General features: G+C 41.5%; 1 protein-coding gene across 1 annotated transcript in view; it reads right to left on the reverse strand.

Moving 5' to 3' along the window:
- DCC (DCC netrin 1 receptor) overlaps positions 1 to 16,164 on the reverse strand; it is a 774,549-nt gene that overhangs the window by 99,265 nt on the left and 659,120 nt on the right. The window contains exon 22 of the mRNA XM_032213902.1: positions 3,866 to 3,931. Within this exon, the coding sequence (XP_032069793.1) occupies positions 3,866 to 3,931 (66 nt within the window). The remainder of the gene's footprint in view (positions 1 to 3,865; positions 3,932 to 16,164) is intronic.

Consider the following 16,164-nt stretch of genomic DNA (forward strand, 5'->3'; position numbering starts at 1 on the left):
GCAGTGTACAACAGCTGCCAAAAAAAGCCAACACAGTTCTAGGCTGCATAAACAGGAATAGAATCAAGAACACATGAAGTGTTAATACCACTTTATAATGCCTTGGTAAGACCACACTTGGAATACTGCTTCTACTTTGGTCGCCATGGTGTAAAAAAGATGTTGAGACTCTAGAAAGAGTGCAGAGAAGAGCAACAAAGATGATTAGGGCACTGAAGGCTAAAACATATAGCAATAGCAATAGCAGTTCGACTTATATACCGCTTCATAGGGCTTTCAGCCCTCTCTAAGCGGTTTACAGAGTCAGCATATTGCCCCCAACAACAATCCGGGTCCTCATTTTACCCGCCTCGGAAGGATGGAAGGCTGAGTCAACCCTGAGCCGGTGAGATTTGAACAGCCGAACTGCAGAACTGCAGTCAGCTGAAGTAGCCTGCAGTGCTGCATTTAACCACTGCGCCACCTCAGCTCTTATGAAGAACAGTTGCAGGAACTGGGTATGTTTAGTTTAATGAAAAGAAGGACTAGGGGAGACATGATAGCAGTATTCTAATATCTCAGGGGTTGACACAAAGAAGAGGGAGTCAAGCTATTCTCCAAGGCATCTGAGGGTAGGACAAGAAGCAATGGGTGGAAACTAATCAAGGAGAGAAGCATCCTAGAACTAAGGAGAAATTTCCTGACAGTGAGAACAATTAATCAGTGGAACAACTTTCCTCCAGAAGTTGTGAATGCTCCAACAGTGGGAGTTTTTAAGAAGATGTTGGATAGCCATTTATCTGAAGGGATGTAGGGTTTCCTGTCTAAGCAGGGGGTTGGACTTGAAGACCTTCCAACTCTCATTCTATACTAGATCGTAACATGTGGGGAGATGGCTTATCGTTTGCATCCCTTTGAGCTTCCCTGATTATCCGTAGCCATATGAAACTCTTGATTTTGCAAAACTCTTTGTAGTTTATAGAAGCTTTGATTAGGCCAGCAATTGGCTATTGAATAGCCAAATACTTGTTGATCTGAAAATCTGTTTTGAAAGTCCTTCATTAAGATAACTTTGGATGTACATCCTTGTTAAAAATAGTCTGTGTCTCCGTGAAATGTTTCCATGTTGTAATGAACAGCATCCTAGTGAACAGTATTCAAAATAACTACTAGACATCTATTGAATAATTAATTTTTTAGGGAAATGTTCCATTCCATTTCAAATAATTTGTATGCCACGGGTGTCAAGCCAAAATCTTCTTAATTAAGAACATTCAAACAATATTTCAAATCAGCAAGTTTACTTGTTTTTTTTTACCCTGCAATCAGCAGTAAGTTGTTGGCTGAATCAACATTCCTTGCAGCTATGTTACCTATGCAAAATGTTATGTGAGTAGCAGCTTTGCAAATTGCCAAGGAAGCCCTCTTGAATGTACATAAGGCACTATGTTATATTGACTTGTCTTAGATGGCTGGAATTCTGAATGCCCATAAATGAGATGAAGTGAAGGTCAGAGATTTAGTTAGTCTATGAACTTCTATAATCATAAATATATAGCCTTATTAGAAAGTTACCATTGTGGGGGCAATGAAAATTCAGATCTGTAGATCTGTGTCCTGCTTTGCCAGAAAATAATGTAGCAGGATATGGTTACCATTTTTTTCCCCACCCTGATGTGATGGGACCACAACTCCTAACATTCATCAACCACACAAATACATGGTTCAGCCATATAGACTGTCACAATTCAGTACGCTTGCTTTTGGGGTGTGTTATATTGTGTTATAATTTGTTTATTGAACAATTTAAAGGAACAGAGTAAGTAGCTATATAAAAGGAAAGTAAGACAAAAAGGGACACAGCTGATAACAAGAAGATACCAGTAAATAATGAAAAATTGTCATAAAATTTAAAAGCCTCTAGTTCAGGAGTGTCAAACTCGATTTCATTGAGGGCCACATCAGGGTTGTGTTTGACCTTGGGGGGCTGGGTGGGCGTGGCTGAGGTGGGCGTGGCCAGCTTGACATCACTTGTGTTGGGGGTGCTGGTGGTGGCCTGAGCGCTCTGTCAGCAAAAATGAGTTCCCAAGCTCCGTTTTCAGCTGTGACGGCCTCCTGCAACCTTCTGCCAGCAAAACAGAGCTCAGGCGAGCTGCATGCAGCCTTCCTGAGCTCCATTTTTACTGGCAGAGGCACCACGGGCCGGTCCTTCACTGTTTCCAGGGTGGGCCTGCAGGCCAGATCTAAGCACCCCATGGGCTGGATTCGGCCCCCGGGCCTTGAGTTTGACACCACTGCTCTATTTCTGTGACCTGTCAAAACTGCGCTCGACTAAGCTGCGCCCGATTAAACCGCGTTGCTGACGTCATCAACAGGGCGACAACAGCCAGCGTGGAGAAAGAAGGGCGCTTTAAATAGCGCTTTGAAAGCAAGCCGATTCAACTTAAGGTAAGGGTTAGGTTTAGGGTTAGCTTTAGGGTTAGGTTAAGGGTTAGGGTTAGGTTTAGGGTTAGGTTAAGGGTTAGGGATAGGTTTAGGGTTAGGTTAAGGGTTAGGATTAGGTTTAGGGTTAGGTTAAGGGTTAGGGTTAGGTTTAGGTTTAGGGTTAGGTTAAGGGTTAGGTTTAGGGGGGTTAGGTTTAGGTTTAGGGTTTAATTTTAGGTTTAGGGTTTGCAGCGTGCTTCTGTCTCTGAGCTGTTGTCGCCCTGTTGATGATGTCAGCGACGCGGTTTAGTCGGGCGCGGTTTTGTGGTGGAACCCTCTATTTCATTAATACATATGCAGAGACATGCATAGAACTAAGTTCATTATTTTACTTTTAAGAAACCCAAAATGTCTTACAATGCTTAAAAATCATAAACATGATATTGATGTTGATAGCACAACTATCTGTCAGTGTTCCAAAATTAGATGCAGATAACCTTATAAAGGAGGAAAAAAAATGGAAAAATGGAATGAAAAAAATGAAAAAGAAAGAAAAGAAAAATCAGTAAAAGCAATATATTGCAAACTATGTTGGTAAAATCCTTTTAAGAAGACCACTAAGTAAGACTTTGCCTGTTGACTTTAAGTGAATATGTTGTAGTTAAGTTCTGAAGGGAAAGGTTTTCTTGTTATGACATGTCCCACTCTAGATCATGGTGCTTATCCCCATTTCTTAGCCAAGGAAGCTAGCATTGTCTGAAGACATTTTCCGTGGTAATGTGGACAGCATGATTATATTCCAAAGGCACACTGTTACCTTCCCACCAAAGTGTATCTACCCTGTTTTCCCGAAAATAAGACCCAACCGGAAAATAAACTCTAACATGATTTTTCAGGATGCTTACAATATAAGCCCAACTCAGCTCCCAAAATAAGCCCCAGTTAAGATCATCAGCCAGACGGACACAATTAGTACTGTACTTCCCCCCAAAATAAAGACCTAACCAGAAAATAAACCTTACTGCATATTTTAGAGCAAAAAATAATATAATAATATTGTATTGTGTCTTATGTTCAGGGAAATACAGTATTAATCTACTAACATTTGCATAACTGCTAGGTTATGTGGTGCTTGGGTCTTGAACTCAGGATCTCAGCTTTCCAGCAGACCAGTCTTTAACCACTGAGTTATTGCCCACCCCCACAGTTAAGCTCTGAACCAGTTAAAACCATCTCCATGCCCATTTCAGCCATGCAGTCAACCCACATTCTAACATTTAAGAGGAACTCCTATGCCAGTTTACTTGAAGTCTTCCCAAAGTTGAAACTGGCCTCATCTAAGGGGCACTAAGGTGAAATGGGAGAGAAGAAAAGGTAAAAAAAAATAGTGAGATCAGACAGATCAGACAGAATTAACCAATGGCAACCGAAAGGGAAGAATTTAGCTTTAAGTCATATTTACCATTGAGGCTGCTCCTGTCAATCAAATTAGTGTCAACGGGCCAATAGGCTCCATCTCCATGACGACCTGAGGAAAAGAAAACAAACAACATCAGAACTGAATAGCCAGCTGAGTCCAGAGCTTGAAAGGGTGTCAGTGGGATGTTTAAGCCAGTCGATGGTGTTAGAGAAGGCCATATTTGTAGGTCAAAGTGAAAGCAGATTTTTGTAAAGTAAAATCTTGGAGGGCTTTGAGTCCAGCCTTCCTTTACTGTCCAGGGTTGCTAGTTTAAAGTGACAAAATAGGAGAAGAATGTGGTTTCAATCAGAAAATTTTCTCTCAGAGAATAACAGATCTCATAGAAGAGTTGTGCATACTTCCCACGATGACCAATGCAAACACCTTTTGCAAAGGTTCAAGTTCTCTCATAACTTCCATTTTTGACATTTCTTTTCTAGTCTAGGTAACTGTATTATTCTGCCCTGTTTCCCTGAAAATAAGACCTCCCTGGATAATAAGCCCAATCAGGCTTTTGAGCGCATGTACTGCAATAAGCCCTCCCCTGAAAATAAAACCTCCCCTAAAATATTTAAATGCATGTGCAGCTGGTCCCCACCGTTTCCTGGGGACGGAATGGGGGGAAACATGCTGCATGCACCCCCACACGCATCTGCCATCCATGTGGAACATCCTCATGGAGGCTGCTCCCACAAATCCTACCTACCGCACCCCTTCTCTTAGTGGTGGCCGCAAAAAGAGCAGCAGGCCCAGTGACGCTTGGACTGGCAAGAGTGTGTTAGAAACAGAGACAGAACGCCAGGCCCTCTCTGGATCAACTGATCCGTGGTCAAGGTTAAGGGGCCTCCTGCATCTCAAAAATAATAAGACCTCCCTGAAAATAAGGCCAAGCGTTTATTTCGGTGGGGGTCAAAAGAAAATAAGATCCTGTCTTATTTTCAGGGAAACACGGTATCAAGTCCCAGCGTCTTTCCCATAGAGATGCTTAACCTTTGGCACAACGTGGAAGTGGGCTGTGTAGAACTTAAAAAGTCTCTTGCACTTGGACTACAACCAGCTCAGATGACTGAAAAGTTCCTCCAATGTAGAAACTTTCGGTTGTGATTGCTAATGGATATTTGGTGGCACTGTTTTATTTTAACCTTCTTAGCAAAGAGGAGATACAAAATATTCAAGAGTTCTTTTTGATTGGCGCAATATATCAGCCCTTGTAGACAGATAGATGGGAGAGATAAATGAACGAATATTTCAAGTCTGGTAAAATGATACAAAATGACTTCATTTCTTATAATTGCAGAATTTGAAAAGCTTTCACCACCGTGCTAAACACTCTTTCTCACCTCTCTGTGAATATCCATAATAACTTTAAACTCAGCAGTGCACCCGAACAAACTTGTTAGTTTCAGTAGTTTAGCAAAAAATAAAAAATAAAAAAAAATCACACTGGTACTGAAAAAGTTCCAGCTCTAAGTGTTGTCATCTTATGCTTCCACCTCCAGTATTAAAATCCCTTTGCTTGTCTCTTGAATGGAGGTTAACAGACACGAGCCATGTCCCAAACTGCAGAGGAATAAAAAGCTAATAATTTGAGAAAAATGCTGACTAACTTCTATGTCTGGTTTGGTACAGCAACCAAACAGGATGGGTACAGACTTCAATGAATAGTTAGGATTGCAGGGGGAAAAAAACACTTGCAACCAGCCTGCCTTCCATTGAGATCCTGTATACTTAAAAGTCAGAAAGAGGGCTGAAAAAATATCTACAGATCCCTCACATCCTGCACTTAAACTGTTTCAACTCTTCACCTTAGGATGCTGCTTTAGGGCATTGCATGCCAAAATGAGGCAATTAGACAGATTTTCCCTTTTGCCAACACTGTGCTGAACATCTAATTCCCACAATGCTGTCTTATATCTAAGGATATTTGCCCACGTAGTAAGGTTGGATTATTATTATCTTTCTCACCTTTCCTACTCCTACTGGTATTTGATGATGATATTACTTTGGTGTTTGTATGTATACTGAGAGCTTGTGCATCAAAGACAAATTCCTTGTGAGTCCAATCAAACTTGGCTAATAAAGAACTATTCTATTCTATTCTATTCTATTCTATTCTATTCTATTCTCCTCCGGATTCCATCTGCCAGCCAATGTCGGCTGGTGACTCCCCGGGGGAGAGCCTTCTCTGTTGCAGCTCCGGCCCTCTGGAACGAGCTCCCTGTTGAGATCCGGATCCTTACTACCCTCCCGGCCTTCCGCAAAGCCACCAAGTCCTGGCTGTTCCAGCAGGCTGGGGGGAGCTGAGAAGCATCTACCTCCATAGAAATTGTGAATGTTGGTTTTGTTTTTAATATGTTGTCTTTGTCTTGTTCCCCGCTTTCCCTTGTCTTTTGTAAGCCGCCCGGAGTCCTCCGGGAGTGGGCGGCATACAAGACAAATAAATAATAATAATAATAATAATAATAAATTCTACTCTATTCTACTCCTACTATACTCTATACTCTATACTCTATACTCTATACTCTATACTCTATACTCTATACTCTATACTCTATACTCTATACTCTATACTCTATACTCTATACTCTATACTCTATACTCTATACTCTATACTCTATACTCTATACTCTATACTCTATACTCTATACTCTATACTCTATACTCTACTCCACTCCATTCCACTCTACTCTACTCCCTTCTCCATTCCATATTCTATTCTATTCTATTCTATTCTATTCTATTCCCTTCCCCTTCCCATTCCATGAAAGCAAAGCATTTGGTGATATTGCAACAAAATATAGTTTGTTGGCATGCAAAAAACCACAGTGATCACTGGGCTCCTGGCCAGAGAAGTGCTAAAGACCCAGGAAGCTACAAAATTAAGGTTATATGGCCTTTCAAGATGATGCATTACAAAGGCACTGTAATATAAATTATTATAGAACTTTCATACTAGAAATGCTACTTCAAAAGAGGGTGGGTGACCTTACTATGGAGACTCTTCTGGTGCTTCAAATTGCTGCATTTCTAAAGAGGGTTCTTTGTCTGCCCTCCCTTTCTGAAGTCAAAACTAGCTAATATAAACATTTATTCTTTATTATGCTCAAAAAATGACCCTTTTCATATGCTCTGGGAAAAGCACCAACTTGCTTTATGCTATCAGTCTGCTTTTCACTCCAGGGTCGTCTTCTCCCATCCTTTGCCAGCTTATTCAAAGTATTTCATAATAGTCTTAGTAAAAGAATCAAACAAACACACCAAAAGGTTTCCAAATTACTTCTTTGACTTCCACATTATCTTCCCTACCATCTCCAGCACAGTGGAGTTCATTCATGCTTGCTCCAATAATTGGGGCTAGAAAGCCAGATAAAAGAGTGAAGCCACAATACCTCTTTCACAACAGATGCCAGATCCTAAATGATTACACAATACTGTGGAAGTCTCATAATCAAAGACCACAGGGCAATGCTGGTGCCATGCCCATATCATCCTGAAAATTCATGAAACAAATTCAGCAATTGCTTATACCTTCATGGAGAAACCTGTCATGCACTTGAGAAAGATGATGTTAAATTGAGGAGTTGATTTTTTTTTTTTCCTTTTCATTAGACAAAGTGCTTCCAGCTTCGGTATACCTGAAATTATTTCTCTTAAATGCTTTTTTCCTGTCAATGTATGAAGTGCTCTGGCATGAAAGGCACAATTAAGGAATGCAAAGTCATTATCATCATAGGAGTTTTCAGCATAATCAACTTCTCAGTCAAGTTAATTGCAGAGTCATTGGCATTTGATCCTCGGTAAAGTTGCACAATATTGAGTCATAATCATTAGGACTGGAGAGCAAACAGGCCATTTTCATAGTCACAAGCCCAATGTGTCTCTCACCCTTTATTTTCTTTTTGTTTTGTGCATGCAGACTAAAAGAATATTTCATTTATGCCCTCATCCTTTCTCGCCTGGACTACTGTAACGCTCTCTACATGGGGCTGCCCTTGAAGAGCACCCGGAAGCTTCAACTGGTCCAGAATGCGGCTGCGCGGGTTATCATGGGGGCACCTAGGTGCTCCCATGTTACACCCCTTTTAGGCGGCCTGCACTGGTTGCTGGTTGTCTTCCGGGTGCGATTCAAGGTACTAATTATGACCTATAAAGCGCTCCATGGCTTAGGCCCAGGGTACCTGCGAGACCACCTACTGCCACCGGTAGCCTCCCATCGTCCAGTGCGATCCCACAGAGTTGGCCTCCTCAGGGTGCCGTTGGCCAGACAGTGTCAGCTAGTGACCCCCAGAGGGAGAGCCTTATCTGTGGGAGCGCCTTCCCTCTGGAATGAGCTGCCCCCGGAGCTTCATATAATCCCCGACCTCCGGTCCTTCCAATGCACCCTAAAAAGTTGGCTTTTCCAGCAAGCCAGCCTGGCCTGAACAAAACAAAATAAATTATTGATCACTGTTAATTTTAATTCATTTTTTTTAAAAAAATGTCATTGTCAATTTTAATTGGGTTTGGGATATTCTATTTGATTTTTTTAAAACTTTTGTATTATGTGTTTCTTTTAATGTTGTACACCGCCCTGAGTCCTTGGGAGAAGGGCAGCATATAAATCTAATAAACCTAAACCTAAACCATTTAGCACCCTGTTTCCCTGAAAATAAGACTTCCCCGATAATAAGCCCAATCGGGCTTTTGAGAGCATGTGTTAAAATAAGCCCTCCCCCGAAAATAAGCCCTCCTCAAAAATATTGCAACACAGCAGCAGCTATGAGGTGACCACGCTCGCCACCTCCTGCACCTCAAAAATAATAAGACCTCCCTGAAAATAAAGCCAAGTGCTTATTTCAGGGGTTCAAAAGAAAATAACACTCTGTCTTATTTTCAGTGAAATATAGTACTTCTATCCCTTGGAAAGCTTCAAAACTATTTTATGTATGAACATCTATACTGAGACATAGGGCAATTATGATCCTATTTCTAAATTACTTGGACTGACCATATTTTTTTGCTTTGAATTCAGCATGGGTGAAATTGCCTCTTTATTTTCCAAACTGGAAATTTCAAGGAATAATGGTTTGCTTTAACTTGCATTTAAGTTGCATTTAACTTCTATTAAAAAAAGAGAGAAGAAATGATCAAATACATGTTTTCTTTCCATTGTTTTGAAACTACCTATGATCATCAGAAGAAGTGACTGAACTGTAAGCACTTTTAAAAAGGGAAATTATCAAATCAGCATGAATCTGTCAACAGAAGTCTTTTATTTTTATCCTTTCCTTTAAAGGGGAAAATTTCCAAGTAGATTGTGGGGATTTTGCAAACGTAATGTAGACAGAAATGAAATCCAGAACAATATCGCTAGGTCAAAAATAAAAAATTGGAAATATCTGAACACCGTATTTTTTGGAGTATAAGATGTACCTTTTTCCCTCAAAAAAGAGGTTGAAAATCTGGGTGCGTCTTATACACTGAATACAGCTTTTTTGCCTCTCAAAACCCTGTCCCCTTCACCAAAATGGCCGTGCATAGTCTTTAGGAGCTTTGCAGAATGCTCCTGGGGGCTGGGGAGGGCAGAAATGAGCAAAAAATGGGCCGTTTAATGAATTCAATAATTCCAATTTATATATAAATAAATTTATTATATGAAATAGTGTAACTTGACTGTTACTGTCAATCCATGATTTGATTTTTCTTAGCGGAGTAGTTATGCAAAATGGATAATTTTATTCGGTTTAGTTACTTCTGCAACACAGCTAGATTGCGTTATTTAATCCAATGCATGACTGCCTCGGTTGAGAGCTAATTGAGTGACACTTTTTTGGTGTTCTCACATATATTACTTCCCCATATAACTAGTTAAAGTTATTATGGGGACAGGTCCTTTAAGAAAACTTCAGCCAAATTGAAATAGATTCAATCAAGAGCAATAAGGATGATCATGTATTAATAGTAATAAAGATGATCACGTATTAATTAAAATCTAGGAAGAAAGATTAAATGATCTGTGTGTCTTGAGAAAAGAAAACAGAAGGGGATTGGGGATGATATTCCTAAAAGAAAGTCATCCAGAGGGTGAAAATATCACTATTTAGTTCAACTACTCCAGGGGTCAGCAACCTTAAACACTCAAAGAGCCATTTGGGCCCATTTCCCACAGAAAAGAAAACACCGGGAGCCACAAAACCCTTCCCATGCCTGACTATTTCCTGATCAGCCACAGAACTAGCATATCAGGGGTGGGTTCCTCCCGGATCGCCTCAGTTCACACGCACCGGTTGGTCAGTGAACCCGGAAGTAATTAACTTCTGGGAATGCCAGTACCGCTCCCGGCCCCTGTCGCTGCAAAGCGCCCTTGCTGACAAGGCAGCGCGACCCGCTCGGCAGGTTGAAACAGCAAAAGAAGGAATAGGAGAGGAGTTCCAAGCAGGGCTTTTCAAACAGCCGAACTCCTCTCCTGTCCCTTTCTTTTGCTCATGCCTTGCGGGTTGTGCTCCCTTGTCTTTCACAGCCAGTTGGTTTCCAATTGGGGTGGGAATCCATGGAGAGGGATGGAAAAAATCAATTTCTTCCCCCCTCCCCCAATTGGAAACGAACTGGCTATGAAAGAAAAAGGAGCACAACCCGCACGGCTTGTTCAAAGAGCAAAAGAAAGGGACAGGAGAGGAATTTGGCTATTTGAAAAGCCCCACTTGGAACTCCTCTCCTGTCCCTTCTTTTACTATTTGAACAAGCCGTGCGGGTTGCACTCCCTTGTCCCGGCTGCCCCGCAGCCCAAGCGCGGCTATGTTTTCCACGGCATGGAGCGATTCTATGTTTTCCACGGCACGGAGCCCATCCGTCACCCCCGTGGAAAACATAAGCACATACGCACAGCCTGCACAATTACAGCCCCGGAGAGAGGAGACTCTCGGGAGGAAGCCAGAGGCAGCGGGGCAGCCAGGTCCCTCGCCCTCAGAGGAAGGGCCAGTTGGGAGAGGGGCTTTGGTCCTGCTGCCTCTGGTGGACGAAGCTTTACTGGCCCGCGGCGAAGATTCCATCCCTCATCCCGGAGCCATTGGTCTTGGGATGTTCTGCGGAGCCCCTCAGGGAAGAACGCCGCTGCCAGGTACTATTCACCGTATATTTTGCCCCTATGTCTGCAGAATGCTGCAAAAAACCATGAATACAGGCCAGTTGTTGAGTGTTTCAAATGTGATTGGAACACTCAACAAGGTGACCACAGTATGTGTATGTAGAGCCATGTGTATGTAGAGCCAAGGTGGCGCAGTGGTTAAATGCAGCACTGCAGGCTACTGCTAGATCAGCAGTTCAGCGGTTCAAATCTCACCGGCTCAGGGTTGACTCAGCCTTCCATCCTTCCGAGGTGGGTAAAATGAGGACCCAGATTGTTGGGGGCAATATGCTGACTCTCTGTAAACCGCTTAGAGAGGCCTGAAAGGCCTATGAAGCGGTATATAAGTCTACTGCTATGTGAGTCTATTTCTGTGTCTATGTGTGTGTCTGTGTGATAGAGACAGACAGACAGAGGCACAGAGAGATAGAGGGAATGAGACAGACACAGACACAGAGGGAGGGAGGAGAGATACACACACAGACAGACAGACAGACATACACAGAGAGAGAATCACATAGAGAGACATGGAGGGAGGGAGGGAGAGGCAAAGACACACACACAGAGACACAGACACAGAGAGAGAGAGACTTACACAGAGAGAGAAAGAGAAAGAGAAAGGAAGGAAGAAAGAAAGAAAAAAGAAAGAAAAAGTGAGAGAGATGAAAGATAAAAAGAAAAAAGGGACAGAGAGACAAAAGGAAGGAGAGAGAGAAAAAAAACACATGGCTGGCAAGCCACTCCCACCAGGTCACATGGCTGGCAAGCCACTCCCATAAAGGAGGCCACACCCACAGAGTAGGTTCGAAAAAAAATTGAAACCCACCACTGTAGCATATGTAGTTGAATCCTGTTTTCTTCTGAAACTTTTATTTTGTTGGATTTAACCATGGTTGGTCTACCAGGGATCAAAAACCTCAATAAATGGTGTGCTGGCAGGTATCACACATTGACAGATGTGACACATATTTTGAGTGACAGGAGAGCCACATGAGGCTTTAGAGCCATGGGTTGCTGACCTCTGAACTACTCCAATGAGTTCTTCTTAGGCCTGCCCTTGAAGACTACTAGGCGACTGCAATTGGCCCAAAATGCAGAGGACCATGTACAATACTGTCTGGCTCCTGACATTGGGAGCATGTAACATCAGCTTTGTGAACCTGCATTTGGATGCCAATTGGTTGATGCTACAGTTTACAGTCTGCAGATATCATCTTTTTCAAGGCACGTGAAATAAAAAAGACATATTTCTGCTGAGTATTGTTATGAGATAGTCAGGAACAAAAGACCAGGTCTATACATGAAGGTAGGATTAAACTGATTTATTGCTAAACTGTCTATACACAGGAATCTTCTCAACTAACGGCTAGCGCCTGCTGGAGTTAGATAAGGGTCAACCAAACCTTGGGATGGAGGGTTGAAGAGCCCATTTGTGGCTACGTAGAGATTCTGAGCCAATTCCTCTTTTGCTTCCACCCTCAGGTTATGCCACTCCTTCCCCTAGAGTTACTTACTACTTGGATAACAGGCTGCAAAATAACTATTCCCAACCAATCTTATATTGGTGGAATTAAGAAACTGATAGGTATTAGCAGACTCTTTTTTTTAATGGGAAATATAAATGGTGCTGCCTTTAATCAGTCATTGGTATATACAGTCTGGCTGACAAATGACATTACTTGTTTGCTAGAACTATATTTACAAAACCTAAATCATGCAATATCTTTCAATCTCCATATAAACCATATTTCCATAGTTAAGATTTTAGCAAGGCTAAAATTAATGACAAATATTCTGAACATACAATGTATTTGAGGATCACCCAACCTTGATTGATCACAATAAATACAGAATGCTGAACTAAAGAGGACCAACAATAAGTATTCTCTCTCTCTCTCTCTCTTTCTCTCTCTCTCTCACACAGACACACACACACACACACACACATCATATTTTGTAGCAGGGATTGTATAGCCACCATCGTGTCTTGCTAATGGCAGTTGTTTACTACTTTTGATTTGCTAAACTATCATCTACCTGTCTACCTATCTAAAGTGAAGACGTATAATTATGGCCATGTTTATGAAAAGGGACAGATATTATGATGATTGCAAATGATTGCAATGTACGGCTGTGAAAGTTGGATCATAAGAAAGACTGAGCGCCAAAGAATGAAAGCCTTTGAACTCTGGTGCTGGAGAAGACTCCTGCGAGTCCCTTGGACTGCAAGGCAATCAAACCGTTCAGTCCTAGAGGAGATCAAACCTGGCTGCTCTTTAGAAGACCAGATTCTGAAGATGAAACTCAACTACTTTGGCCACCTAACGAGAAGGAAGGACTCACTGGAGAAGAGCCTAATGCTGAGAACGACTGAGAGCAAAAGAAGAAGGGGACGACAGAGATTGAGGTGGCTGGATGGAGTCACTGAAGCAGTAGGCGTGAGCTTAAATGGACTTCAGAGGATGGTACAGGACAGGAAGGCCTGGGAGGACGTTATCCATGGGGTCACGATGGGTGAGACATGACTTCTCAACTAACAACAAGATGTAATACCTATCAACAAATCTTGAGATTTAATATGACATCCTGGATTTAAACCATTCCATCACCATCTCATATAGACAACAAAATATATATGTGGGGGATGCCGGAGGTCTGGAGGAATGTTATCCATGGGGTTGGGATGGGTCGGACATGACTTCGCAACTAACAACAACAACATTATGATGATTAATTCTAAAAATACTAATCATGATTGTTTACTTCCTTCCTAATTACCTAATAATTGCTAAACTCTTGAATCTTCTGGTTCTTTCAGGTTCTCTTTTTAAAAACAAAACAATAAGAATGATGGCCAATTATATTCTATTATCTCCAGAGCCTGCTGTCTATTCCAACTTCAGTAACTCTTTCAAATCCCTTAAGCGCTGAACATATTACCTTTTCATCTGTTTTATAAAAACCAGGAGTGTGTGGGTGTGTGTGGCAACTTTTTGGGTGAGGAGACAAATAAGCCTCTTTTTTTGAAAAAAAAAATCTTTCTCACTCCCTCTCTTCCATCTCTGTGCTTACTGTAGATATCCCCAAATCAGAAGAAAACGTGTTGCTTTCTTGGAAAACAGCTTTGAAATCCATCTGAATCTCTCATGTCATTGGCCTACGCTGTCTTCCATTTGACAATCTTCCTCTACACACACACACACACACACACACACACACAAAACACGTACACATAGACGGAGTAAAGGAAACATCAGGAATGAAAGTTTTGCTTTGTTCGTTCTGGTCTGTTTTTGATTCCGTTTTTGTTGTTGTTGTTGTTTTTAGTGGCAAAGAGGCCTCCAGCATAGAGCAAAGCATCTGGGCAAATGCCGGAATTAGAAAATAGAAGTAATTTGCAGAGATGCCACCGCCAGCTGAGTGGAAGCATTGTGACAAGACAGACTAGACATTTTCTGGTTTGCAGCCAAGCAACATTGAGCAGCGACACTTCTGTGCTTCGCGTAACCAAGCAGCAACGCGCTTGCTAGAGTCCAAGGAAGACAAAGGACAAATTGTCCCGTTTTGTTACAAAAGCAAATAGAAATATAATAATAATAATAATAATAATAATAATAATAATAATAACATCCATAAAAAGGGGAAAAATCACTGCATCTGAGGGAATTGAAATGCCCAATGGCCAACTAATTAAATGCAAAGAAAATGAAGCCTACAAATACTTAGGCATTCTGCAGTTGGATAACATCAAGCATGGAGAAGTAAAAACTATTGTCAGGCGAGAGTACACCAACAGAGTTAGGAAAATTTTGAAATCTAAATTGAATGGTGGAAATACAATCAAGGCCATAAATACCTGGGCAATACCAGTTATAAGATACACAGCTGGCATAGTTAACTGGACACAAGCTGATTTGGACCTTTTGGACCGAAAAACCAGGAAACTAATGACAATGCACTACAGTTTACATCCACGTGGTGATACTGATAGACTATATCTGCCCCGAAAATCAGGTGGCAGAGGATTATTACAAGTGAAGCAAACAGTTGAAGAGGAAAAACATGCACTGGCTGATCATTTAAAAGACACTCAAGAACATCTATTAATCGAAGTAAAGAACAAAAATCTACTGAAGGCCCAACAGACAAAACAAGAATACAGAAAAGATGTGATAAAATCAAGAATGGAGAGTTGGCAGAACAAAGCACTGCATGGTCAATTTCTGGAAAAAATAAAAGATAAAGTGGACAGTGAACAAACTTGGTTATGGTTAAAAACAGGTACATTAAAGAAAGAAACAGAGTCACTAATCCTGGCTGCGCAAGAACAAGCTATCCGCACAAATGCCATTAAGGCCAAAATCGAAAAATCCTCTGATGATGCCAAATGCAGACTTTGCAAAGAAGCTGATGAAACTGTTGATCACATACTCAGCTGCTGTAAAAAAATCGCGCAGACTGATTATAAATTGCGGCACAATTCAGTAGCACAAATGATCCATTGGAATTTGTGCAAAAATTATAATATTAAAACAGCAACAAACTGGTGGGAACATCAGCCTGAAAAAGTCACCGAAAATCAGATGGTCAAGATCTTGTGGGATTTCCGTATACAAACCGACAAAATACTGGCGCATAATACACCAGACATCACACTGGTTGAGAAAAATAAGGTCACAATCATAGACATCGCAATACCAGGTGATAGCAGGGTCGCCGAGAAGGAACATGAAAAAATCGCAAGATACCAGGACTTAAAAATCGAAATTCAACGACTATGGCACAAACCAGCAGTGGTAATTCCAGTGGTAATCGGCACACTGGGTGCTATTCCAAAAGCACTGGAATTACATTTAAAACAGTTAAAAATTGACAAAATCACCATCAGTCAAATGCAAAAAGCCGCACTGCTTGGATCTGCACGCATATTACGAAAATACGTTACGACGTCCTAGGCCCCTGGGTGGGGCCCGACTAGTAACCAATGCCAAATCCAGAGAAACAACTGGCCGCTGTGATACAATTGTATAATAATAATAATAATAATAACAATAACAACAACAACTAGAGACGGGGTGGGGGTGGGGGAGAACTATCTTCAGCTTCCGTTTCTCTGTTCACTCAGACAATCAGCAGTGTCTTTTTTTTATTAATGAGATGCAATGCAGTCAACAACCAGGGACCAGTGCCTTGTCAAATG

The sequence above is a fragment of the Thamnophis elegans genome, chromosome 3 (genome assembly GCF_009769535.1).
Source record: "Thamnophis elegans isolate rThaEle1 chromosome 3, rThaEle1.pri, whole genome shotgun sequence".
NCBI classification, from domain to species: domain Eukaryota; kingdom Metazoa; phylum Chordata; class Lepidosauria; order Squamata; family Colubridae; genus Thamnophis; species Thamnophis elegans.